This window comes from Sander vitreus, chromosome 16 (assembly GCF_031162955.1).
Source record: "Sander vitreus isolate 19-12246 chromosome 16, sanVit1, whole genome shotgun sequence".
NCBI classification, from domain to species: domain Eukaryota; kingdom Metazoa; phylum Chordata; class Actinopteri; order Perciformes; family Percidae; genus Sander; species Sander vitreus.
The window spans coordinates 7,536,187-7,563,511 of NC_135870.1; the positions used below are offsets into that span (position 1 = coordinate 7,536,187).

General features: G+C 38.1%; 5 protein-coding genes across 6 annotated transcripts; 1 reads left to right on the forward strand and 4 right to left on the reverse strand.

Annotated features, from left to right (window-relative positions):
• Window positions 1-261: 261 nt before the first annotated feature.
• On the reverse strand, window positions 262-4,986 carry LOC144531670 (ribosome-releasing factor 2, mitochondrial-like). Its single transcript, XM_078271926.1, has 4 exons — window positions 4,780-4,986; window positions 4,620-4,696; window positions 4,394-4,532; window positions 262-269 (listed from the first exon to the last, which is right to left on the reverse strand). The coding sequence occupies exons 1-4, from the start codon at window positions 4,889-4,891 to the stop codon at window positions 262-264; spliced, it is 336 nt and encodes a 111-aa protein (XP_078128052.1). The 5' UTR covers window positions 4,892-4,986.
• Window positions 4,987-5,842: 856 nt separating this feature from the next.
• On the reverse strand, window positions 5,843-12,290 carry gfm2 (GTP dependent ribosome recycling factor mitochondrial 2). The gene is made up of 20 exons (XM_078271925.1): window positions 11,989-12,290; window positions 11,813-11,897; window positions 10,820-10,865; window positions 10,627-10,724; window positions 10,387-10,512; window positions 10,212-10,300; window positions 10,009-10,097; window positions 9,857-9,917; window positions 9,369-9,557; window positions 9,209-9,289; window positions 8,977-9,125; window positions 8,028-8,168; window positions 7,775-7,874; window positions 7,500-7,686; window positions 7,340-7,416; window positions 7,114-7,252; window positions 6,804-6,989; window positions 6,566-6,681; window positions 6,296-6,478; window positions 5,843-6,198 (listed from the first exon to the last, which is right to left on the reverse strand). Exons 1-20 carry the CDS (start codon window positions 11,998-12,000, stop codon window positions 6,070-6,072), a joined length of 2,283 nt encoding a protein of 760 aa, XP_078128051.1. The 5' UTR covers window positions 12,001-12,290; the 3' UTR covers window positions 5,843-6,069.
• Window positions 12,291-12,523: 233 nt separating this feature from the next.
• On the forward strand, window positions 12,524-15,424 carry nsa2 (NSA2 ribosome biogenesis homolog (S. cerevisiae)). Its single transcript, XM_078271192.1, has 6 exons — window positions 12,524-12,669; window positions 13,630-13,817; window positions 13,922-14,072; window positions 14,261-14,440; window positions 14,606-14,798; window positions 15,139-15,424. The coding sequence occupies exons 1-6, from the start codon at window positions 12,667-12,669 to the stop codon at window positions 15,204-15,206; spliced, it is 783 nt and encodes a 260-aa protein (XP_078127318.1). The 5' UTR covers window positions 12,524-12,666; the 3' UTR covers window positions 15,207-15,424.
• Window positions 15,425-17,609: 2,185 nt separating this feature from the next.
• On the reverse strand, window positions 17,610-23,753 carry tor1 (torsin family 1). 2 transcript variants are annotated; one of them, XM_078271187.1, is made up of 5 exons: window positions 22,796-23,753; window positions 20,932-21,197; window positions 20,644-20,819; window positions 19,546-19,673; window positions 17,610-19,090 (listed from the first exon to the last, which is right to left on the reverse strand). In XM_078271187.1, the coding sequence occupies exons 1-5, from the start codon at window positions 22,992-22,994 to the stop codon at window positions 18,846-18,848; spliced, it is 1,014 nt and encodes a 337-aa protein (XP_078127313.1). In that variant the 5' UTR covers window positions 22,995-23,753; the 3' UTR covers window positions 17,610-18,845. The 2 variants fall into 2 exon arrangements, with proteins under 2 accessions (XP_078127313.1, XP_078127314.1); XM_078271188.1 differs by lacking the exon at window positions 22,796-23,753 and adding an exon at window positions 22,301-22,629.
• An 89-nt stretch (window positions 23,754-23,842) lies between these two features.
• Window positions 23,843-26,232, reverse strand: LOC144531196 (torsin-1B-like). Its single transcript, XM_078271193.1, has 4 exons — window positions 25,944-26,232; window positions 25,416-25,585; window positions 24,307-24,434; window positions 23,843-24,208 (listed from the first exon to the last, which is right to left on the reverse strand). The coding sequence occupies exons 1-4, from the start codon at window positions 26,019-26,021 to the stop codon at window positions 23,964-23,966; spliced, it is 621 nt and encodes a 206-aa protein (XP_078127319.1). The 5' UTR covers window positions 26,022-26,232; the 3' UTR covers window positions 23,843-23,963.
• Window positions 26,233-27,325: the final 1,093 nt, after the last annotated feature.

Sequence of the window (27,325 nt, forward strand, 5' to 3'; positions counted from 1 at the left end):
ATGTCTTTATGACTTTTTTAGCATACTCTACTATGACTTTTTTGCGACATACTATACTATGAGCTTTTTCGACATAGTCGTATTTTGTATATTTTTTTCCGATATACTACACTGACTTTTTTCGACATACTATACTATGACTTCTTATGACTTTTATCGACGTACTATGACTTTTTCATGACATACTATACTATACTATGACTAATACTTAAGGGTGGCAGTAGCTCAGCCTGTAGAGTGTTGGGTTAGGAACCAGATGGTTCAAGTACCTGTACAGACCAAAGTACAGAATGTATACTGGTAGCTGCAAAGATGCCAGTTCCTCCTGGGCACTGCCAAGGTTCTCTTGAGCAAGGCACTGAACCCCCTAACCACTCAGGGTGCTTGCTCAATTAAAACTATTTATTTACTATGACTTTTTATTTTACTTTTTTCAATTTACTATACTATTACATATAGTATATATATATATATATATATATACATACTTTTTTTAGCATAATATACTAGGAGCTTTTTCGACATACTATACTATGACTACAACTTTTTTAACATACTATACTATGACTTTTTTTCGGCATACTATACTATGACTTTTTATGACTTTTTCGACAAACTATACTATGACTTTTTTCAACTTACTATAGTATTACTTATCATGATTTTTTTTCGATATACTACACTGTGACTTTTTTCAACATGCTATACTATGACTTTTTTTCGACATACTATACTATGACTTTTTTAAAACTTTTTTAGACATATACTATGACTTTCTATGACATATTTCGAAATGCTATACTAGGACTTGTTTTGACTTTTTTTTGACATACCATACTATGACTTTTTTCGACATACTGTACTATTGTCTTTCCTTAGCATTCCTTAGATGGTGGCTGGTTCAAGTCCCAGTACAGAGTGTATACTGGTAGCTGAAAAGATACCTGGGCACTGCCAAGGTGCTCTTGAGTAAGGCACTTCACCACCTAACTGCTCAGGGTGGCTGTTCAATTAAGACTATTTATTTACTATGACTTTTTTAGCATACTATACTATAAGTTTTTTGTGACATACTATACTATATGTATACTATACTATATATACTATATATACTATACATATGACTTTTTTCAAAATGCTATACTATGACTTTTTTCGACTTACTATACTATACCTTTTTTCGGCATACTATACTTATACCTTTTATGACTTTTTTTGACATACTATACTGTCTTTTTTTATCATAATATACTATGAGCTTTTTCGACATACTATACTATGTCTTTACGACTTTTTTCAACATACTACACTATGACTTTTTATGACTTTGTTCGACATGCTTATACTATGACTTTTTTCGACATACTCTATTACTTTTTGACTTTTTTCAAGATACTATACTATGTTTTTTAATGACTATTTCAAACATATTATACTATGACTTTTTTCGACATGCTATATTATGACTTTTTTTCAACATGCTATAATATGACTTTTTCATGACTTTTTTCGACATACTATGACTTGTTATGACTTTTATTGACATATTAAACTATGACTTTTTTGTGACTTTTTTTCGACATACTATGACTTGTTATGACTTTTATTGACATATTAAACTATGACTTTTTTGTGACTTTTTTTACCATACTATGACTTTTTTGCGACATACTATGCAATTACTTTTTTCAACATACTATACTATGACTTTTTTCGACATACTCTACTATGACTTTTTTGACTTTTATCGACATACTATACTATGACTTTTTTCGACATGCTACACTATGACCTTTTCATGACTTTTTTTTGACATACTATACTATACTATGACTAATACTTATGACTGTTACGGGTGGCAGTACCTCAGTCCGCAGGGTGTTGGGTTTGTAACCAGAAGGTCGCTGGTTTAAGTCCCCGTATGGACCAAAGTACAGAGTGTATACTAGTAGCTGCAAAGATGCCAGTTCCTCCTGGGCAGTGCCAAAGTGCTCTTGAGCAAGGTACTGAAACCCCTAACTGCTCAGGGTGCCTGCTCAATTAAGACTTTTTATTTATTTACTGTTTTTGACTTTTTTCGACATACTGTACTATTACATTTCATGATTTGTTTTCGATGTACTACACTGTGACTTCTTTCAACATGCTATACTATGACTTTTTTCGACTTACTATACTATTACTTTTCATGATTTTTTTTAGATATACTATACTGTGACTTTTTTTCGATATACTATACTATGACTTTTTCATGACTTTTTTCGAAGTGCTATACTATGATTTTTGTCAACATGCTATTCTACGACTTTTTTCGACATACTCTACTATTACTTTTTATTACTTTTTTTCGACATACTATACTATGACGTTTTTGTGACTTTTTTGACGGACTTTACTATGTCTTTTTGTGACTTTTTTAGCATACTATAAAAATGTTTTTACGTACTATACCATGACTTTGTTATGACTTTTTTTGAAATGCTATAATATTATTTTTGTCGACATACTATACTATGACTTTTTTCGACATACTATACTTTGACTTTTTATGACTTTTTTCGACATACTATAATATGACTTTCTTATGACTTTTTTGTCATACTATACTATGAATTTTTATGAATTTCTCCGAAATACTATACAATGACTTTTTTGACATACTATACTACGACTTTTTTTGACATGCTATATTTTGACTTTTTTATGAATTTTTGCGACATACTAAACTATGACTTTTTTCGGCATACTATTGACCCTTTGCAAACACGTCACACGACCACGTGACGGCACCATGACAGACAGCGGAAGCACAGGCTAAACAGTAGTAGACAAGTGGAAAGTTTCATAGTTTCAATCAGTTTGAAATACATAACACTAAATAAACTGTATTTATGGCTTTATATGGCTTCTTCTATTGAACAACAAGTTGTTGTGCCGTTATCGGTCGAGGTAGGGCATCTGGTAGGTGCTCACAAAGAGCAGTATTTAGAGAAGTTGGAGATAGCAGGCTTGCATACCGACCCTTAATTCGTTCTCCCTCCGTTTTCACGGACTTCATTAAATCACCGACTCTGCCCGACTTCAGTCCACACGATCTGTACCACTATGTGGTAAACGGGGTATCCCCATATAATGGTGCTGATCGGTACCACTATGTGGTAAATGGGGTATCCCCATATACTGGTGCTGATCTCAAAGCTTTTAAAAGTCTGGATGCTTCCAGCTAGTTATGTGGGTCATCATCGGGTTGGACCTGTTAGCAGGACAGCTGGTTAGCACGGCAGCTAGCTGGTTGAGGATAATTTTATTTATCACTCATTTAAAACAGGAAGGCAATACATACACATGCTTGTGTTGGTGAGGATTACTCTGCATGCTTGTGTTGGTGAGGATTACTCTGCAGATTGTGAATGTGAGAACACAAACACGAACGAAAACGTACAAGTTTAGCTTGCCGTCCATCTACAGCATAGCTCTTCCGCCGTCCCTCATGGCGTTCATAATTCGCGCGAGTGGAGCGTGATGTCACGTGCAAAGGATCAATACTAAGACTTTTTTCAACATACTATACTGACTTTTTTCGACATACTATGTGTTTTTTGTATACTATGACATTTCTATGAATTTTTACCACATACTATACTATGACTTTTCATGATGCTTTTCAACATGCTATACTGTGACTTTTTTCAACATGCTTATACTATCACTTTTTTTCGATATGCTATACTATGAATTTTTTGATTTTTATCGACATACTATGACTTTTTTTCAATATACTATACTATGACTTTTTGACATGCTGTACCATGACTTTTTTCAATATGCTGCACGGACTTTTTTCAACATGCTATCATTTTCTTATGACTTTTTTTGACTTTTTTTAGCATACTAAACTGACTTTTTCGACATACTAAACTATGACTTTTTTGAGACTTTTTTTTCGACAAACTATACTATGACTCATTTCGACATGCTTATACTATAACTTTTTTGACATGACATACTATACTATGACTATTTTGGGACATTTTTCGACATACTATATTACGAATTTTTATGAATTTTTTTCGACATAATGTACCATGACCTTTTTGACATAGTAGACTATGACTTTTTTGTGACTTTTTATCGATATACTATACTATGACTTTTTTTGACATACTATACTATGACTTTTTTGGACATACTATGCTCTTATTATATTTTTTCGACACACTCTACTATGTTTTCTTTATGACTTTTTTCGACATGCTATACTATGACATTTTTCAACAGCATGTTGAAATGAAAATAAATACAGAACAAAAATTGGGACGAGTACAGTAGGTAGTTGATAGGAGTTATTTCTTCCCTAACCTAATGCACCGATTAAAACAAAATATTGTTGTACCTGTAGTAGAGACCTCGTGGAGAATAGACTCCCTGTAAGCCACCTGTAGCGGTCCAAGGTGAGTCTCAATGCAATACTCTCTTTTGATTCGATCATGGATGATCTCGATGTGCAGCTCTCCCATCCCACACAAAATGGTCTGAGGATGGAGACAATTAGTTGACTCTTAGTTAGTGGCAGATTCTCTGCCTAAAGAAAGTCCTGGCTAATCCAATCATGGCATTACCTGTCCAGAGTCAGGGTCAAGCCTGACTTTAAGACTGGGGTCTTCTCTCTGGAGGCAGCTGAGTGCATTCTCAAGATCTTTCAGGAAATGAAATACAATGTGTGAGTGACTACACGGTTGCTGGTGCGTGTGTAGTAAAACTATAATCACTGTCACTGACCAGCCTGTTTGGCCATGGTGGGTGGTTCTATGGTGCAGAAGAAGACGGGATCAGGGACCTCCACCCCTGAAAGGACAACGCTGGCATGTTTGCCACGCTTCTTGCTTTCCATGCCGTCATTTTGGGCTCGGCGGGCTGCAGCTGCTGCTGAAGCCTTCGATGAAACGATGGTGTCCCCCGTGACAGTCTTAAGTGAAAGTGTAAACTACTAAACCGACCTTTTTTTGACATACTATACAATTACTTTTTTCAACATACTATGACTTTTTTCGACATACTATACTATGACTTTATACTATGAATTCTTTTGCAACATACTATACTAGACTTTATATTATGGATGGATTTTTTTGCGACATACTATACTATGAATTTCTTTCAGCATCCTATACTATGACTTTTTCAACATACTATTGTATCACTTTTTGGTAACTCTTTTGACATATACAATGTCTTTTTTCAACATACTATACTATCTTTTTTCGACATACTGTACCATGATTTTTTTATGATTTTCTTTTTTTTCAAAATACTATTTTGACTTTTTATAAAATACTATGACTTTTTTTTTCGACATACTATACAATTACTTTGTTTTTTTTCGACATTATACACTATGATTTTTTGTGACTTTTTCCACGTCATATACTATAATAATAATAATAATAATAATAATAAATATATATATACACATACATATATAATATACTGACTTCTTTCGACATATTACAATATAATTTTTTTCGACGAAGAAAAATAACAGTACAGGGGATATGCTCTTACATTATCAAAGTTGTGCATTTTGTGAGAAAAGCATGACATTTCTAATATAGTTAGTGCATACCATAAGGTTTATTTTCAGATGTGGAGGGAAGTCAGATTATATAGTACAGTATTGTATTATATATTGTATTGTATGTGATAAAAATGTCAAAAAGTCATAGTAATCTAATGTCATAAACCAATCTTGAATTTATGAATGTTTCTATACTGTAAATGATTGTGAATAAAATGTTGATATGTTAGGTGTGAGTCCCATGTTTCATATAAAAAAAACAACAAAAACATTTTGTTTCACATTTATTTTGTATTTAGCTAAGAACATGGTGCACTATGACATTTGTATTGTCCTCCCTGCAGTGGGTATTCATACTATAAATAGAATTGTACTTGCTTAGTCTGATATGTACCATTAGTCCTGGAAAATCTGTTTGGGTACTAGCCATGCCTCTGTTTCAGAAGGCCATTGGTCCCATTGCTGAACTGTTTCACATTGTTGAGAACAGGAAATCACAGCAGACCAGCCATTCTTTTAATAAGGGTGTTCTGGTCCTGGGGGTTCATGGCCTCATAGGTGTCCAGCTCCAGGGAGAAGGTGGCATTGCCGGATGTCAGTGTTCGCAGGATGGTGGAATAGCCCTTTATAGGGAAACAAGTATGAATAGTAAATCATTTTCAGAGTGACCAAATAAACCAAAAACAACAGACAAAATGTTTTATTTGAATGTCATCTCACCATCATCTCAGCCAAGGGCACAGTTGCTAGCAGCACCTTGTCGTCGTGACGACTCTGGATGTCTCGAACCGTTCCTCGTCTTTGGGCTAAGTCCCCCAGCACAGAACTAAGGCGTTCCTCCCCCACAGTCACCTCAAGGGACATCAATGGCTCCAGGACCTGACCTCCAGCTAGCCTTAGAGCCTGCATCCAAAGAAACAGAAGTGTGGCTATCTATTGAAAATCCTATAGTTCACAGTTATGATGCAACAGCAACCCATAATAGTTTACCTTCAGCATGCAGCGGGACACACAGGCGGACAGCATGGCAGGAGACGTTCCTGGTTCCATCTTGACACTTTTGATGAGCGTTGATACACCCCGTAAAGGATATCCTAGCAATGGACCTAAAGGTGAAAGCAGGCAATTACATTTTTTTGTGTTACAGTAACTTCTTCAATAACACAATCTGGCTATTGAAGGGCAAGGCTTGTTTGCAAGAGAAGAAATTAGTTTTGTTCAATGATACCTTGAAGATAGGAGCTGTGTACTCCATTCTCCACTGCCTCCTTTATTTCTGGTGATAGCTGCCCCCCCAATTCCTTTGTAAACGCTAATTCACATGAACTACCGGTAGTGGCGATTTCATGAGGTGTGATAGCCAGCTCCACTGTCACAAGATGTCGTCTCTCCCCAACAGTACGGTCCAGCGTATCTACATTATAATTTAAGTCGGAAAATAAATACAGAACAAAAATTGGGACGAGTACAGTAGGTAGTTGATAGGAGTTATTTCTTCCCTAACCTAATGCACTGATTAAAACAAAATATTGTTGTACCTGTAGTAGAGACCTCGTGGAGAATAGACTCCCTGTAAGCCACCTGTAGCGGTCCAAGGTGAGTCTCAATGCCATACTCTCTTCTGATTCGATCATGGATGATCTCGATGTGCAGCTCTCCCATCCCACACAAAATGGTCTGAGGATGGAGACAATTAGTTGACTCTTAGTTAGTGGCAGATTCTCTGCCTAAAGAAAGTCCTGGCTAATCCAATCATGGCATTACCTGTCCAGAGTCAGGGTCAAGCCTGACTTTAAGACTGGGGTCTTCTCTCTGGAGGCAGCTGAGTGCATTCTCAAGATCTTTCAGGAAATGAAATACAATGTGTGAGTGACTACACGGTTGCTGGTGCGTGTGTAGTAAAACTATAATCACTGTCACTGACCAGCCTGTTTGGCCATGGTGGGTGGTTCTATGGTGCAGAAGAAGACGGGATCAGGGACCTCCACCCCTGAAAGGACAACGCTGGCATGTTCGCCACGCTTCTTGCTTTCCATGCCGTCATTTTGGGCTCGGCGGGCTGCAGCTGCTGCTGAAGCCTTCGATGAAACGATGGTGTCCCCCGTGACAGTCTTAAGTGAAAGTGGAAAACATAAATAACCATTTCAAGGGGGAAATCTTTAAAATAGCAAATAAACAATATAGTGTATGATGTTGTACCTGCTTCAGTCCTACAGTCAGAGCGATGTTTCCCGCTGTCATTGAGGGGATTTCTACATGCTGATCAGCAAACGGCACCAGCAGCCGGCTCATCCTCTCACTACACACAACATGACACCAACAATAAAAGCTTATGTATGTATGTATGTATGTATGTATGTATGTATGTATGTATATATATATATATATATATATATATATATATAAAAAATTTGGGTCAAAATTGTAAGGAATTGTAATGGAAACTACGTACATGCTGTTCCTGTTGATGTTGTGGACAGCAGTCTGTGGTTTCAGAGTACCAGAGTAAATCCTGAGAAATACCAGAGGACCACACTGCTTGTCATGCAGAACCTTGAAGGCCAGAGCACATAAGTCGTCCTTGTACCACCGCCTGTAGGATGTTGAACCGAGTTTATGGTGTGACAACAATGAACAACTGTACATATGAACATTTTCTTAAAAGCATGGCATATTCATAAAGGACAATTTCAGTATGATTTGACATACATTTGGCATGGTTTTATTTCAGTTAACCTAATAGCTGGTTTGATTTGCATTGAGAGATGATTTTATGGAAAGTACCCCATGCCAATCTTTAGGTATGGTGAAGGGGATGTGATGATGTGGGGCTATTTTAATTCCAAAGGCCAAGGGAACTTTATCAGGATGCATAGTATCCTGGATCCATGAAATAACTGGCCTTTAAAAATAAAAACCTGCCTGCCTCTATGGGAATTTAACATAGGGGTGTACTTACTTATGCCCCCTGTATTTTAAGGAAGAACATTTATTTATTTACGATACATTATTCATTCACAAAGAAAATTGGTGTCCTTAAAGACTGGATTTTTCCTCATTTTTTTAATTAAGGCATTAAGATCAATTTCCAAAAGATGATTTTTTTATTCCTCTTTTTAGTCAACTTTAGCATGGGTGTCCTAATTTTTTTCACATGACTGTAGGTCTGGCAATGCGAAACTACCCTATGAGTTCCTCATTCATAGCGGTGGAAGTTTTAATACTTGAAAATGCACAAAAACAGAAAAAGGTTAAGAATAATATGATTTAAAAAAAAAGCCAAAAAAAAACAGTATTGTAATGCAGAACCTGGACAGAGAAATGCTGGAATCCTGCGTCCTTTAACTAAGTGTCATGACAGTTCTGGCCTGAGTTAGTTATAGGTCAAAGAATTCACTCACACCAGGTCATGGTGTCGTTCATTGGGGGCAGGCAGGTAGGCAGTGATGGCATCTAAAAGAGGCTGAACACCTTTGTTTCTCAAAGAGCTCCCACAGAGTACTGGGACGCCTTTACGGGCCAGAGTCACCCGCCGCACAGCCTCCTGTAGCTGGGGACACATTAACACTGTTTACTCTGTATACACAAGAAACAGTGTTACTTTATTGGCTTATATTGTAGTACAACACTTACTTTGATTGAGGGAACAGCATCAAAATTGTCACTAAAATCAGTCAGCAGCAGTTCCGCAAACTCATCATCCAGATCAGCAACCTGTGATCGAGAACAGAAATATAAACTGGAGAGAAAATCTCAACATGGAAATATACCGAAATTGCTGAAAATGTTATACCTGCTCAATTAAAGCTGCCCTGGCCTCATTGACCTCCTGCAAAAGTTCTGGCTCATCCGACTGGTCAAGAGGTTTGCTTTCAAACATTCGTCCATCATCAGGTCTCATAGATTTTGGCTTCCATATCATCTTCTGGTTGGTTAGCAAGTCAACCACACCTGAGAAGTTTCTGCCACTGCCAACAGGAATCTACGAAACAGGATGACTCTCCATGAGACAACTGCATCACATGGTGACATACTCCCAGTAGGTTTTTACGCTTACCTTCTTCGAAGTTTGTTTTTGATTGGGTCAGTACTGATGATACAGTCACAAAAAACCTGCTTGTTACAATGTGTGTGCTAAGTCACGTTTCAGTAAACGTATAATCATAGCTTTATTTACCTGTATTCTTATCAGTGATTGCTAGTTTAGTACTGATTTTATTCAATTCAAAGTAATGTCTTTAATGGCATGCAACAGTTGCTGTGTTTTTCTAAAAGGCCTACCTGCAGGAGGACTGGATTGGCTTTTAATTTCTGTTTTATGCTCTGAATGGAAGATAGTAGGCTGAGAGAGAAAAATGAAAGAAAGTTTCCAGTTACATTTTGCAAAAATAAGAAACAAAACATGACTATGGTCAGTCTGTTTAGTCACTCACTTTGCTGCAGGCTTATCCATCTTATTCAGGAAACATAGACAGGGAACATGGTGCTTCTCTGCTTGTCTCCACACAGTTAGAGTCTGAGCCTGTTGGTGTTTTCAAGGCGACAGAAGCAACTGTGTCAAGAGTGCATGCAATAACATGACACCACACATAAAAAAAAAAAAAAAAAAAAAGTAGTTTAAAAGCAGTGGACTTACCTCAACACCGGCGGAAGCATCAAACACTGCAACAGCCCCATCAAGAACACGAAGTGCCCGCTCTACCTCGAGAGTGAAGTCAACATGTCCTGTAATCACACACAGTCATATTTGAGTGACTGCTTCTTCTCATTTCCATTTGTATTTGTTATTGTCACAAGGATGCTATTTCTACCTGGGGTGTCTATGAGGTTTATTCTATGAGTTTTCCAATCAAATGTGACTGCTGCCGACTGTATGGTGATGCCACGCTCCCTCTCTTGAGCCATAAAATCTGTGACTGTATCCCCGTCGTCCACGTCTGAAAGCAACAGAGTAGCAAAAATACATTAAAGAGACAAACAAACAGGAAATCAAGTTCATGGGTAACAAATCCTTAACTATGTCCACATCTTGTTTTTACCATCCTACTCACCTCCTAGTGCTCTCGTATAGCCAGAGTAATAAAGCATCCTTTCTGTGGTTGTTGTCTTTCCTGCATCAATGTGGGCCATAATGCCGATGTTTCGGATCCTGCAAACACAGTGGACAAAGTTAACATGGAGCCCAGAAGACAGTTAAATCTAAACAGAATTTCAAAGAACTGACTGCAGTATGAAATTACTTACTTGGATATATCAGGGTTGACCACAGCCCGCAATGATTTGACATCATCTAGGACAGAGAACATGCCAGCAAAACATATGATTTATAATGATGTGAAGAGGAAAAATAATCCATAAAACATCTGTAAAACTTAAACCAGACGGAACTGGAATCTTCTAGTTTTCTGTTGCTTGATGAATCAATTAATCAACTGATTAACACATGTGCATCAACATTGGTAATCATAACCAGTGGTGGAATGTAACTATGTACAATTACTTAAGTACTGTACTTAAATATAAAATGATGGTATCCTTTACTTAAGATACTTTATAGTTCTGCTCCAATACATCTCAGAGGCAAACATTGTACCTTTTACTCCACATTTGACAGCAATAGGTATTAGTTCATGTTACTTATAAAATAACAATTTTTCATACCCATCCCATCCAGTGAAAGCCATGCATCCCCACATTTGGTTGCTTTGAATGTTTGTGATGAACTGAAGTATGAAGTATTCCTCTATGGCTTGAGAAAATTCTCCTATATCTTAAGCTAAATAAACTATTAAAAAACTAAGCCTCTTGGATCAGCTGGAAAATGCATCGTCACAAAGTTGAAAACGCGGTTGTTTTTCTGACAATATGAAAAGTGGACTTTTTAGAGATACATGGTTCTCACAGGACAGCGACGCTACAAACATATGATGATCTCAGTATATAAATAAGTTAAAATTAGCACAACCTTAAACATATACAGGTACAGCAGTAAAATGCAACATACACATTCATGCAGCAGGAATACTGATTCAGAAACATCATATATAATACTAAAACACTGACAGGAAAATGCAGTGTTTTACTTTGAAAATATTTACAAACGGTTTTGTGAAGGACTTTTACTTGTAGGGGTATTTTCAGATTGAGGTATTGCTACTTTTACTTAAGTAAAGGATCTGAAAACTTCTTCCAACACTGATTAAAAAAAAAAAGGACTTAGTTATGAATTAAAAGTACCTGGAAGAAAGCTGTAGTGTCGTTTTACATGACAGCTCACTCTGCATCTGCAGCACTGGAGTCCAGCAGTTAATAAATACCTTCCCTGCGAATGACAGCGACGCTGATATGAAGTCAACGTGATATTAAGAAAATGTATCACTGACAGCAGTTATGTTTTGCTAGTTATATCTTACCGACATCATCATGCTTAATATCCGACAGCCTCTAACGTGTATGTTTAATGTTTGCTTATCTTCCAAGCTTTTTCCTTAGTCTTAACTTCAGACGAACCATTGTTAAGCCGTCAAAAGAAGACAGAGCAATGTCAGCCAACTTGCAATGGTTACACCATAACAATACAAAACATAAACACGAGGGAAACGTATGGTTATAGCCATCAGATAAATACTTATTCTATCCCAGACTAAATCAATAGAATGTCCTAGAAAACATCATACTCTGCTGTTAAATGTCACGCCTTCATACGGTGCAGCTACAAAATACACCCCTAGAAACAAGCGTCTGTGTTTTTATATTTCCGGCCACGAGTGAGTCCGTCAATATATAAAATTGTACACGTTAAACATACGTACATAAAGTTATGCATCAATTATTTGCACAAATACTTCTTCTTTTTAAACCATGTATTTTGTCTTTATGCGGTTCAGTGTCACGTAAGCTTTTGGTTTTTACTAAGCCGTTCACATTTAACCGTTGGGTCAGGATGACGTACTTCCTCTAAATATTGGCTTCGGGGAAACAACATCGTAACGACCCCAGCCTCTAGCGCAAAACACCAAATATTCTGCGTCTTTACCAACCCTTACCACCTGTGACGTCTTCCCCGTAACACTTAACTCTTTAAACACAAAATGGTAAGAAAACAAGCGTTTTCAAATTGCATTACATGACTTTTATCACGCGTTTTAACAGATTAGCATGTTGTGCTAGCATTAGCTTAAGTTCACATGTGGCAGTGTGTCTGCTGCTTTCTCTGCCCTGGTGTTTGTTTATACTGTAACATCCATATGACCTCGCTGACACTAAAAGCAGTGAAATAGCAGGTGTATGAGGATGAAAGATCCTTAGCCAGTGTAACGTTAGATCTCATTGATGATGGAATAGGTCGTAATGTGTTGCATGTAATTAATGAAATCTAACGAACTAACGTTAGGTCGAGTCTAAAGCGATAATGTTACTCTAGCTGAGTTGTTTTAGTACGCGTTGGCATTTATATTTCCACGCGAATAAACGAGGAATGGATTGATTCCGGGCTGCAATTAAAAGTTATGTATTATTATTATTAATTTATCTTCTAATATATTAATTTAATACTTTTCATATAAACCAAAATTGCCTCATGGGCTATATACACACATCCTAACACTTGATAAGCTGAATGTTTGGAATTTATTTGCGTGACAAATGACTAGAATGAATAATCTGTTATACGTTGTTGATACATTGACCAGTTATCTACTAATTAAGTTCTAGATTGATTTTTATTCTATGGAAATGTGCCAGTTTGAATAATAAAAGCCGCTAAAAAAAATGAATACAACATGCAAGTACTGCAGTAGGAGTAATGTTAACAGTTTGTTACATAACATTAATGCCAGATGTAAAATTTGCAATGGATGGATGTCAGTTTCTCAAACTTCTACCAATAAGCAGGCTGTTTGGCCATATTGGTCCACATTAGAGATTCTACACTGTATGTAGTGTCCTGTACTGTAGTTATTACTTCTGCTTACTGCTCCAAACCTGTGCATTTAATATACTTCATTATGACGTTGAATTGAATTGCATGTTTTTGTTGGTTTTTGCTTTTGTAGCCCCAGAACGAGCACATTGAGTTACATCGCAAGCGGCATGGCTACCGCCTTGACCACCATGAAAAGAAAAGGAAGAAGGAGAGCCGTGAGGCTCATGAGCGGTCCCACAAAGCCAGGAAGCTGATTGGGTTGAAGGCCAAACTGTACCACAAACAGAGACATGCAGAGAAGATTCAGATGAAGAAGACGTGAGTATATACAGAAAGTCTGTTTGTCTTTTATAAATGCTGGCAAACAAACCATGAAAATTATGCCCAATAAAAAGCTAAACAATTTGAACTTTTCTTTGCAGCATCAAAATGCATGAACAGAGAAAGACCAAGCAGAAGAACGATGATAAGACCCCAGAGGGAGCAGTGCCAGCCTACCTGTTGGACAGAGAGGGACAGTCCCGTGCTAAGGTCCTCTCCAACATGATCAAACAGAAGAGGAAAGAAAAGGCTGTAAGTACCAGATGGAATCTACTCGCCAGCAGCTATTTTTTCGGTGGTTGTCTAGTAGCATGTCACAGTGAAGATTTCCTGCTTTTGTGCAAAAGATATATTTCATTTGTTAAATTTATGGTAATGGTATAGATGTGTGGAAATAATGTTATTGTTTTCTAATCGCACAAGTGTAATGTTTTCTGTAGGGTAAATGGGAGGTGCCCCTGCCAAAGGTGCGCGCCCAGGGAGAGACGGAGGTGCTCAAAGTCATCAAAACTGGAAAGAGACAAAAGAAAGCCTGGAAGAGAATGGTCACCAAAGTTTGCTTTGTTGGCGACGGCTTCACCCGTAAACCTCCCAAATATGAGCGTTTCATCAGACCCATGGTAAGATCGCAGTATAGTTTAAATTGATATGTTTTTGTTCCATTCTACACCTCCAACTAATCTGCAACGCTGTTTCTTCACATGCATTCGGGCTTATTGTTGAATTTCTGTTTTGAATTAAGTGCCTAACTCCTAAGTGACGTCCTTCTCTTTATTCTACTTTAGGGTTTGCGTTTTAAGAAGGCTCATGTCACACATCCAGAGCTGAAGGCCACGTTCTGCCTTCCCATCCTGGGAGTGAAGAAGAACCCCTCCTCACCCCTCTATACCTCTCTGGGAGTCATCACTAAAGGAACAGTCGTAGAGGTCAATGTCAGCGAGCTGGGATTGGTTACACAAGGAGGAAAGGTTGTCTGGGGTGAGTGCTCATCTGTGTGAACCATAAATCCATTGTGTTTACAGTAACCTGTCTAGTCCCTATTTTTGTAAATAATTCAGAAACATCTGTAAACAATGAATCCAACTTCTATTTTCAGTTTAAAGGGTTAAACAATAACTTTACGAATGCAAAAAGATATTGCTGTAGAAACCGGCTGATTGTATTCCTTAGCTGGGTAAAATGTGCACGTGCCATGTACAAGATGTTCATCAGATAACATCAAGAAAAAGGTGTTAAAGGAGTAGAATCATACTGAGATACATATGTGTGATATATAAATATATAATGTTTTAACTGAAATGTTTCTTTTACTTCCCAGGTAAATATGCCCAAGTGACAAATAACCCAGAGAACGATGGATGCATTAATGCAGTCCTGCTGGTATAAGACTCTTGACCTTTATACAGACTGTGCCTGGTAACTCAGAATTTACTCGAGGAGCGTTTATTACAACAAAGAACACAAAGATGTGACGAGTGATGGGCTTGTCACGGGATTGTCAGGAAGATCGCTGATGCTGCAATTGGCAACACAACAGTTTTTCTAACAGAAAAAAAGGGGTGATTACTGTGTTAAATGTGATATAAACTTGATATGACACCAGATCATTTTCGTCCTCTTCTGTGCTTACTTGTGAAATACTCCATATAATAAGAGAATAGTTAACCTAGCTTTTTGCCCCTGAAAACATAAATAAAGAAGGCTAAGAATAGCAGGTCTTATTGTGAAGCGCATGGGTTAAGCGATCCTAACAAAGTGAAGCAGGATTAAAAGCCCCTATTATACTCCTTTTTGTCATCATATTTGTACTCTTGGGGTCTACTAGAATATATGCTTTGATGTTAAAAAAATATGTTTGTATTACTGCCCATTGCTGCAGTTCCTTTTGCATAAAACACTATTTGAGCTCTTGGCCCGCCTTCCCGAAAAGCATAGTCTGCTCTGATTGGTCAGCTGGCCCACTCTGTTGTGATTGGTCAACCAAATTCAGTCACTGGGTGGATTGTGCTTGCTCAGGCTGCACCTATGGAAAGCACAAATGAAAAACTCTTAATCAGTGACATCACTAATTGAGGATTTCTTTTAGGCAGTTAAGAAAAAGTGCTGTCTGTGGGAGAGAAAGCTCCATTTGGGGTGAAATGTGTTTTTTTTTCTTTTTCTTTATACATCTATTACATACACAAAACTATAACAAACTAAAAGGTGGGAAACCCCCTAAAATTGACTAATGATAAACCAATTTATCTGTGGAAAGTCCAATAGGTTGGCATCATTATTCCTGACCTTAGCTATAAACTACTCTAATTTATCCAACAACGTAGTGAATGAAATGCACAAAAGAAACTAGAATATCTTCAAAAAATTAGGGAGTCTACCTCGGGTGCACTTACCCTTGCAATATTATAAATTTGAATGAATGCATTGCAGTGTGAAAGCATTAACAAAACAGTAATGCCCATCGATCCTTATGCAAACTCAGGAGTTTGTTGAGACCTACTTTTATTTTTTAAACTTCAGCTTTATGCTTTTACTGCTAACCCTTCATGGCAGAAGGACAGGTCTGCAACATCTCCCAGCATCTTCCACGCGATGTCACAGCTGTTTCTTTCTCTTCGTTGTTTTAGCCTGGGGCCTAGAGTTGCACTTTGCACAGTAGTGTTTTACAAGCTATTTGATTATTACACAACTCATTTCAGTCCAAGTTTTCAGCTGACACGTCACTTTCAGTAAATAGAGAGGGAAAAAAATCTAAGAATGATTTAAGCTTAAAGCGCCCATACTATGTTCATTTTCAGGTTCAGAATTGTATTTTGAGGTTGTACCAGAATAGGTTTACATGGTTTAATATTTAAAAAACACCATATTTTTGTTGTACTGGACATTGCTGCAGATCCTCTTTTCAACCTGTGAGTTGGGGGGCAACCTGTGAGGCATCTCACTTCTATCCCATCTCTGTTGGGAGTCGCACATGTGCAGTAGCTAGGTAAGGACTACTAGCTAGAAGCTAGCGGTTAGCCACCTTGTGCTCAATGGCAAAACACTGCTACAACACTATATAACTACTTACATGTCCCTATTCAACGTAAAGTTGAAAGTGCGCCCTCGTTTAGAAGAAGTCTCCCAGCTAATCCTGCCCTGTACTGACCGAAGTTGGAGAAACAGCTAGCTGATGTGGTATTAGCTAAAGTGGTTAGCACACACCAAATGTTTTGGCTGATGACGTAGAAAGCCCTGCCGATTTTGAACAGCTCACCCGGAGACTTAAGGCAGGATACATTCAGAAACCGTATCTCACTCAAAACAGCATGGATGTTTTTTTTTCCAAGTTTGTATGCGTGTGGAAGCACCAGAGACACAAAATAACACCCCAAATCCCAGAAAAAGTGATTTTTTCATAATATGGGCACTTTAAAAGGGAAGAAATTTTTTTGTGGAATTAATAAAGTTTGGTACTTTGCATGAAACACAAACAGGACACCATGAACATGGTTACTGAGAGAATGTACTGATTGAGCTTGCCATTGATACTGGCAGTTTAGCTTCCTTTAGGATCAATGTATACATCCAAAGATATTCTATAGTATTCTTTGCTATTTTTAACATTGTTTTATAACTTCACGTGTCCATACCTATAGATACATTAGAAATAAAAACAGATCAGCATAAATCAGATGTTAGCTCATATTCAGGGTCAGCTTTTTCTCAACAAACCAGCTCATTCATTGTCACCATATGGTTCAAAGTTCTTCAGCCTGATGGAAAGCATGCATCAGAAACAGTGACACTAAGAAAATGTCATATTTTATTTATGATTTGTTTGTCTAGTGTGTTTACAGCAAAGAAGCTTGCTAGTGTTGGCTTTCCGTTCACACAATCAATGCTCTTTCACAGTGAGCAATTGTATAAAAAAAAAAAAAAAAACATTTCATAACTTTTTTTTTTTTCTAAAACCTGACAGTAAACGGTCACATTTGAGAAACCATCAGAACATTTTCTTCCACAACTATGACTTTCTCCTCTACTAAATATAATACAGAGTATTTTGTTTTGAAAGAAACCTTTTATCTGAATTTTAATAAACCGGCTATATATCATATCATTAGAGCTTTGTGTCCTTAACGGTCTGCATTTTTAAGAATTAAAAAAAATCTAGGTTTTGGTAAAATTTTGCTTTGCAAGATTTCTACCCTGAGTTCATACACAGTGTACAAATACCCTACAGAGTCCAGTCAGAGTGTGGATAAAAGGCTAAATTACATCTAGAAATACTTCACTATGGACACATCCATATCAATAACAGTGTATATTACTCATGTATAACACAATCATGTTTCATATTAACCAAATTAGATATCAAAAGTGTGTGGCTGAACTGTATAGAAAACATATCTTGCTAAAGTTGATTTCAATATGACATATAAACAGAGTTATCTGCATTATGTATTTGAATAGTGCACCAGCAAGGCCAAATTTAACTGTTGATGAACTCGTATGTACAGTGGACGTGTGTAAAATAACGTAAAATGTCAAATTAAAAAGAAATTAAGGCTGGTGTTTCCAGTAATCCAAATGATGGAGTACACATTAAAAAAATAAACAAATGCACAACAGTGAAATGCCATAGTTTTACAGACAGACACCCTGTTAAGTCATTAAGAAGCTCTCAGGAAAATGAAACCGCCTTCTAGACTCTCACTGTGGTGTGACATAAAGCGGAGATCAAGCCCCCTTAATCACTTACAAAGGATAGCATTCCAGTCTTATTACTTTTTCATTCAACTGGCGCTGTTCTCTTTCATCAGCCTCCGCATTCAGTGTAAGCAATATGCAACATTGGAGAAGGCCTGCTGAAGTCTTCCATGTGGCCCCAAAGTCAGACAGAGAAACCTCCATAAAGACTTCCTCAGAGTTCAGTCAGCTTGACTTCCCCTCTTTAGTCATTTGGCTGAGAGCGTTTCTCTTTTTAAAAAAAGTGCACATAGTGGACAATAATGTCCGCATCCGAGTGTCCGTCAGATGCTGACATTATGTGTAGTAGTGCAACTTGTTCTCTATCGTCTTGCAGCCTTTGACAGAGAACACTCTCTCAGATTTGGGGAAATAGTTAACATCTCTGGCCACCTGGTCTGCCACGTTCTTATCTGGACGAAGTCCTTTGGCTTTCATCGCGGCCATGGCACACTGGACGACGTGCCGGTACTCCAGAGGCAGAAACGGGACGAAAAAGTCCACAAGGTTCTTGTCAATCAAACTTGTATGCCACAAACCACCTATAGGAAGAGATGAACAGATACTTCCAGTTAGGGCTGGGCGATATGGAGAAAATCAAATATCACAATATTTTTGACCAAATACCTCAATATCGATACCACAACGATATTGTAGTGTTGACTATTGGTGCTTTCACAAGATATTTACACAATGAGGATATAATGACTAAGTGGGTAAAGGCAAATAATAGAACAGTTACAACAGTCTGGTAAGTTCAGAAAATGACATCACTTTACTGTCATGCAGCCTTTAAAACCAGGAAAAGACAACACGTATGCCATATTACGATATCTAAAATCTAAGACGATATCTAGTCTCATATCACGATATCGATATATCATCGATATATTGCCCAGCTCTACTTCCAGTAGTGAGCGTAAATCGGATTTCTGACTGAGAATGACATCCAAGTATCCAGCAAAACAAAAGAAGTGTTGATTTCTTTTATACTCACTATTCTTGTTGTTGAATACTGAAAGAGAGAGCAACGTTTCCAGGTCTTTAAGCTCAATCTCTTCTCGATCCCGTGCCGCTTTCCAGAAATCTAAAGCGATCTGTGTGATGCTCTCCCCTCCAGCATTACTAGGAGGAAGATCAGATACGGGAAACATATTAGAATTTGCCTCTAATTGCAGCAGCAAATGATTGCATTTCAAACGTGATATCATGACTTCGCATAAACATACACGCCCACTTTCTTAAGCCAAGAGGCTTGTTATCTGCATGCATTTTGAGCTATCCGCGTGCATGTCTACGCTGTATACAGCGGACGTAAACATACACGCCACTCTCTAAAGCCAAGCGGCGTGTTATCTGCACGCATTTTGACTGCCATATACAGCAGATGGGTTGGGTGTAGGAAAAGAACAACAGGGTTGGATTTAGTAAAAGAAAGCAACGGTTGAGTTGAGGAAACATGACACGCGGGTTGGGTTTAGGAAAAGAAGAACGTGACACGATCCCCGGTCTCCTGGGTCAAAGTCCTGTGTTTGACCCATCCTCCACCCCGACCACCCTCCCTATGCGGATTTTCGCCCTGTCATACTACTCACTACACCGTAAATTCAAACGCAATCGCAAGGTAATGTAAGTCAATGGAGGCCTAACGGCGTTGATAAACACCCTAAAAAGCGAGTATGCCTCTTGATAACGCGTCAATAATGGCACACGAATTGGCGTGTCATACATACGCCACTTCATGAGATCAGTCTGGAATTTCTGTCTTTAAGTGAGTCCCAGAAACATTGAAAGTTTTGAACACAAAAGAGTTTCTATATTTCACTGCGCGCTTGAGTTTTCGTCACGGAAATACTAGCTTTTAGCCCCAAACCCCCAACGCACCAAATATAACTCAAAGGCTGCAAAGTGTTTCAAAACATTTCTCCATTGAACAATCTATAGACAGATTAATGTCAAACGCAAAGAACTTTGCATTGTCAAGATTCTGCTAGAATTACATTTAATATTTATATTTGCTGTGGAGGAGGGTCTGGCAATGCGAGACTAGACTCAGGGGAATGCTTTCAGCCGTTATTTTTTATTTTATTTTTACCTGAGGAAGATGAAGATGGCTTTCCGATAAGAAATTCCATCCAGCTTGTCGTAGTAGTCCAGGTACGGCTTTATGCTGTCAATCAAGCCAGGCTGCATCTTGTCCATCTCATCAAAGATAAACATGGAGCGTTCACAGTTGGTGACATTGCCTTTGATCCACTGCTGTAGCTGAGACTGAAGAGAAACAGTAACATGTTCATATAAAAAGGTCAAACAAGTAACAAGTAATGCCACTGTGTTTCTAATGAATGTATGGATTCTACCTGACCCGAATTTGTCACCATACCTTGTAGGTATCCAATTTACTTGAATGCGGGAAGTGAAGTTCAGATGTGAAAACGTGAACGAAGTTGCTGTCCATGCCTTCTTTGTAAATGTTGTCAGCAATCAGCTTGCTAACAAAGTTCTTCCCTGTGCCGGTGTGTCCGTGCAGAGAGAGCACCAGGGGCTTCTTCGGGTTGTCGTTACTCATGAATCCAGTCAAAGCTTTAAGGATGATGCGCGACCCAATGTGCTGTCCGAACAGTTTGCTTTCCAGGTCAACCTCGAGACCTAAAGAGAGCACAACAGGATTAGTGGCTGCAAACACCTGACTGAAACACCTATCTGAGCACCTTTCTTAGGAAATTGGGTTACACTTTACCTGAAGGTATCTACATAAGTCATGAATGTGTCATAAACATTATAAAAAAAAAAATCATAAACGTTTATGACATAACGCTTCTGTCAGCGAGTGTCATTCAGTTTTTGTCATGACAAGTTATGGTTACGGTTAGAGTTAGGGTTCATGTGTCATGACAGTGTCATGTCACTCTTATGTAGATACCTTCAAGTAAAGTGTTACCGGAAATTGTTTAGCCAAGGTGGTAAGCCATTCAAATCTCGCCTTATCTCGTGTCATGGTACATTTCCATTGTACTTTATTTTAATTTATGTACCCGTTATTGTTTATTTCTGTTACTTTCTCTACTTATCTGTATTTATTTCTGCTGTAACAACAGTTTCCCGGCTGGGGATCAATAACCGTGCATCTTATATGTCTTGTAGCGTCGGAGTCTTGTGAGAACCGTGTATCCTGTAAAAGTCAACGTTTAATGATCTCTGAAAAACAGCCCTGTTTTCAGCATTGTGGCAATGCAATTTTTCCAGTTAACCCAATTGGAGTTTTTAAATATGTCAGACAAATGCAGTGGGAAAAGTACAATATTTGCCTCTAAAATGTAGTGGATTAGAAGTAAAATTGGAAATACACAAGTGCACTAGGCTGCACGTTTAGAGTTGCAGAAAGATAGATAGAAGATATCTAAAAGATAGAATTCTAACTAAAAACTGTTCTTGAGTAAATGTAGTTGGTTTCTTTCCACTACTGTGCTGAGTTGGCCTTCGTTTTCAGATGAGGTGTCCCACCGCAATAAAACCCTGAATGGCTGTATCTGACTGAAATCCTAAACCTAAACGGTGTGAAGGGTGTCTGAACTCTGATGTTGAGGACATTTCACAATATTTTACTCCGATTTGGGTTTCCGGTTAGTGGATAAACAACACTCAAGCCATGGCACTTTCACTTCATGTCTAGACTGCACGGCCACCTAAATAATTAGTGTTTTCCCCTTGGTTTCATTAAATATACCCTCTATACACATCTAAATGCTCACCTGTTGCATTGAAGGCGATCCATTTCGCATCGCAACTTTCGTGTAAATAATTGTAGATTGTCCGCCCCAGAGCCGCACCGATACCTAGAACCACTGTTGTTGTGATCGGCTCAAACGTGTTAACCAGCACACTTGCAGACGAAAAAACGAGCAACGACAAATATAAGTGTGCCGCTTTCATTGTCGAAACCACTTGCTTGCTGACATCAATCCTTGTTGTGTGTTAAAACAACCATAACACCACGGTACAAAGTGCGCTAAGCAGCAGGCTCTAACAAACTAGCTAGCTAGCGTTAGCTTCTTTACAACGGGGAACTTCCTTACACGTCATAAACACGCGACAAACACGGTTAGCTTTGTTGGCGGTCTGTGTTCAACCACAACACCAGAAATGTTTGACAATTTTGAAAAGGCTAAACACACACATTAAACGTACAGCAGTTTGCTACAAAGGTCGTGGCTGACGTGTTAGCTAGCTGGATACCCATGTGTTACCTGTCTTGTTGAAAGAAATCCACTCGGGTCGACAGCACTCGTTGAAATAATAGAAAATGTTCTGGTAGCTGGCTAAGAACCCGGTGAGAGCCGCGGCCATGCCTACCGCTATGCTGGTGCTGATGGGCTCGATCGCCTCGGTCATACCGGAGCAGACAAGCATCCACAGCAGCAGGACGTGTCGCTTCTCCGGGTTCATTTTTTATGAAATCGTTATTTCATCAAACTCGGCTAAAAAGAAAAGAAAAAAAGTCAGCGTGCCCGTGAGCGCTACAAATTGTTTGCCAGACTGCTGGCAGTGGAGGCGCTGTGGTTGTCATGCACACAGTGAGCTGACATGACGTCAGAGTCCAAAGGTGACGTTCACCTGACGATAAATGGCACTTTTATTTCAAGCAATGTTAATTCATTGAATTTGATGATAAATCTCATGAACCTGCCTGAAAAATTAATATCTATGGCTACACAAATCAAAATGTGCCAAAAGTAGATTCTTTTTTATTTAGCCTAATGATCTATAACGTATTAAGAAAAGTGTATTTACCATTCATCATTATAACATAAATAGTATTGGGTTATCTATCTAGTATATACTTTTAAAATGCTGTCTATTGTTTATATTATTTCTTACATTTTCTTCATCTCCTGTTTTTTTAGTCTGGCATCTAGGCTACCTTTTTGAGGTTATGTGAAATCCATGATGTTTGACTTTGTATCATATCCTTAATAATAATAAAAAAAAGAGGATAGATCCCACTATGATACCCAGGTTTTTTTATGTTAACATAATCACAACATCTATCTATCTATCTATCTATCTATCTATCTATCTATCTATCATATATTTTCATAATCATATGCTATTGTGCTGATCTCACCAGTGGCCCAACAACCACCACATGTATTATTCTTAGAGACTCAGTAAGAGTAAAATGACTACACCTACACATAAACATTGGACCAATCCCTGCCCTGGACAAACATGGACACACACCCACCAGCTAAACAAACAGGTAGATTGTACATTTAAAGGGATAATTATTCCAGTCCAATGTAAGGATATTTATTTACAATATTGACTTCTTCTCCTCAATTATTTGGCTGAAAGTGTTTTCTTTGATTAAAAAAAGTGCACATAATAATCATATGCATCCATCAGATGTTAGCATTAGGTGTAGATGTGATGTCTTGAACATATCATCTTGCAGCCACTGACAGAGAACACTTTGTCAGATTTAGGGAAATACAACAAATCTTTGGCCACTTTGTCTGCCACGTTCTGGTCTGGATGAAGTCCTGTGGCTTTCATCTCAGCCATGACACACTGGACGATGTGCCGGTACTCCAGAGGCAGGAACGGGACGAAGAAGTCCACCAGGTTTTTAGTAATCAAACCTGACTGCCACAAGCCATCTACAGGAAGAAGATTAAGAGATACCAGCAGTAGTGGGCAAAGAAATCAAAGTAGAAGAATTGAATATTTGTCTGTGTGACAAAAAAAGTCTACTCACTATTGTTGCTGTTGAATGCTGATGAAGAGAGCACTGTTTCCAGATCGTTTAGCTCGATTTCTTCTCGATCTCGTCCTGCTTTCCAAAAATCTAAAGCTGTCTGTGTGATGCTCTCCCCTCCAGCATTGCTAGAACGAAGATCAGAAACAGTAAACACATTACAATTATCCTTATTGGTATCACATTTACATTCACCATCTATTAAACAATACATAATATTGCTGCTATGCATAAACAGGGTCTTTAAGCATTGATTTAATGACAGTGTAGTGGATACAATAGAATGACATACCCAAAGTACATGAAATAAACAGGACAATAAACAAATGAAAATTAAAACCTTGGGCTGACATTAATAAAATATGTTTCTATCTAGCAACAGCAGCATTTTAATGCAGTTCTGTGTCCTTATCAAGTAAATCTCAGAACACTGAAAGTGATGGTTAATAATGCAAAATGTGCTCTGCAGTGTATTGATGTCTGTATTACACTGTACTGTTTCTATGTCACTCCTCTGTTGGATTTTCATCACGGAGATTTTTTGCCTCAACACATCAAGTGCAGTGGTGAAAGACGAAAGTATAAGCAAATCCACAAGGCAATAGAAAAAACGTCTTGATTAGCAGAAACCATGGAAATCAGCCAAAAAACAAATTGCAAACAGCTGCCTCCAAACTTTTTCCCAGTGCAACATTTTTGTGAAGAGTATAAAAACTACATATTTATCTCTCTGGCTCCTCAGGCACCAGAGTGTTTATACCCCAAAGACATTTCTGCTAAAGTTACCTTTGTGGGGTAAAAACTGTCCGCGGAACTTAATATAAACCTAAACGTTCCTAGTCCCTGGGGGAAAGTCATTTGATACTACCTCTAGTCACTATCACTAAATTTAGATAATGTACTTATAAAATACTTCATGCCAGTCCTTTATGACAACATTACAATTTGTAAAACTGTGAAAAACATCTCTCTCCCAGTGATCCCCCGTTTACGTAAACATTTGAATTCCTCAGAATCTTGTCACTATTGTGTTTTTCTTTTTTTCCCCCCAGATTTCCAAATAATAATAAAAAATCTGATTGGTCAGACAAATGCATTTGTCCTGTCACCTGAGAAGGATGAAGATGGCTTTCCGATAAGAAACCCCATCCAGTTTGTTGTGGTACCCCAGGTACGGCTTTATGCTGTCAATCAAGCAAGGATGCATCTGGTCCATCCCATCAAAGATAAACATGGAGCGTGCACAGTTTGTGACATTGCCTTTGATCCACTGCTGTAACTGAGGAGAAACAGTGGCATATTGGATTCATAGTTAAAACAGAAGAATGTCACTGTGTTTTAACTGTGTCTACTTTTTAATCATCCACAATGTCACAAGTCTATTGCCTGTTTTCCCCGTCAACTTCTCTTTTCTTTGACCATTTTACTCTTTCATCCTCAGATTGCTCCCAGTGTCAGGTTGCATTGGCATTTTGTTAAGGGTGTTGATTAAATTGCATGTATGTATGTATAGTATGTGGGCTCTAGACTGTACATAAAAGTAGATAATTACAGATGTGTGTCCCTTAAGTTGGTTTGAAACTAACTCTACATACACAGCACAACTGTCTTTACATTTACATGCCTCACACACTCACCTTCTGCATTGAAGGATATCCATTCAGAATCACAACTTTCACTCGGAGTGTAGATCTTCTCCCACAGATTCTTGACATCGTCAATCACTTTTGTAAAGGTATTAAACGTGTTCACCAGGACAATGGACAAAAAAATAATGTGTAACAAGAAATATATTTGTACTGCTTTCATCATTAAAACCTCTTAATTCCAGAAGTCAGCTGATTTCATCTTGTAAAACAATCCAAACACGGTAAGACCTCACAGACTCAGCAGACCGATAGCTTTTTAATAATGATAACTTCCGCAAGTTGAACTGGTTGAGCAACTTTTGATGAGCTGTCAACCTGTCCCTACTGTATGGTAACATAAGTTGCCAAACAAGCCTCAGAGGCCTCAGGTTGGCTTATAACGAGTGGGGTAGGAACGGAAAATAATAGGTGCCCACCATCTCATTTTCAACATGGTCAAAATCACACTTGCCAGTAGAGGGCAGTTGGACACTGCATATGGGGGTTTCTATGTGGACAAAATAAATAAATTTGGACTTTAACAAAAGGATTATCTCATTCCTCTTTCTTGATCATCGTGATCCTCATTTTTAGTTACTAAATACAGTTTACATGTGTAAGAGATAAAAAAAAAGGCATATCTTGTTCAATCATCATCTTCAAGCCATATGGTACTTGTGGCAGTCATGTGATCATATTTTTACAACCCCCCCCCCACCAAAAGGCAGATTCTGACCAATTTATACAGTGCAGTATACCCACTACAATACATTAGACTACACCACTGCAACACCTGCATTGTCCTCCTCAAGCCTCCATCAATTAAACAGCATCCTGAAAGCAATGCATACCTCTGGATCAGTTTTGTGAAAGGAATGCACCTAAAGAGCCAGATATGAACCAACATGAACACTGAATGGGTTAAGTAAGGTTGAGTTTGTGACTTTAATGAGAAATAATGCCCTCTCTTTAGCCTAATTTTCATTCGAGTACGTGTTAGGTTCGATCACTATTATAGACCTCTATAGAAAGTAAAACATACAGTGAAGTTGTGCGTGTGCATATATACATGTCAGACCCTTAGGTCCCACTAAACCAGAGGTTTTAAGTCCACTAGAAGCATAAGGGAACATTGTATTGTAGCTTTGACATTTCTAATTCAGTACTGGCCAACAATTACTCTTGACCTGGTTATATTTGCGAAATTTGCCTTCTTAGAGAGCTTAGGCTGTGTCAGGAAAAGCCCACTGAGACAATGTATGCGATATCGGGCTAAACAGCTTAATCTTGACATGACTTCATATATTTGAAATGCCAGACTCAAAATCTTCTGTAGTTATTTTGACAATGTGAGGTAATGCACTCTTTTTGCTTTGTGTCATAAGGTCATC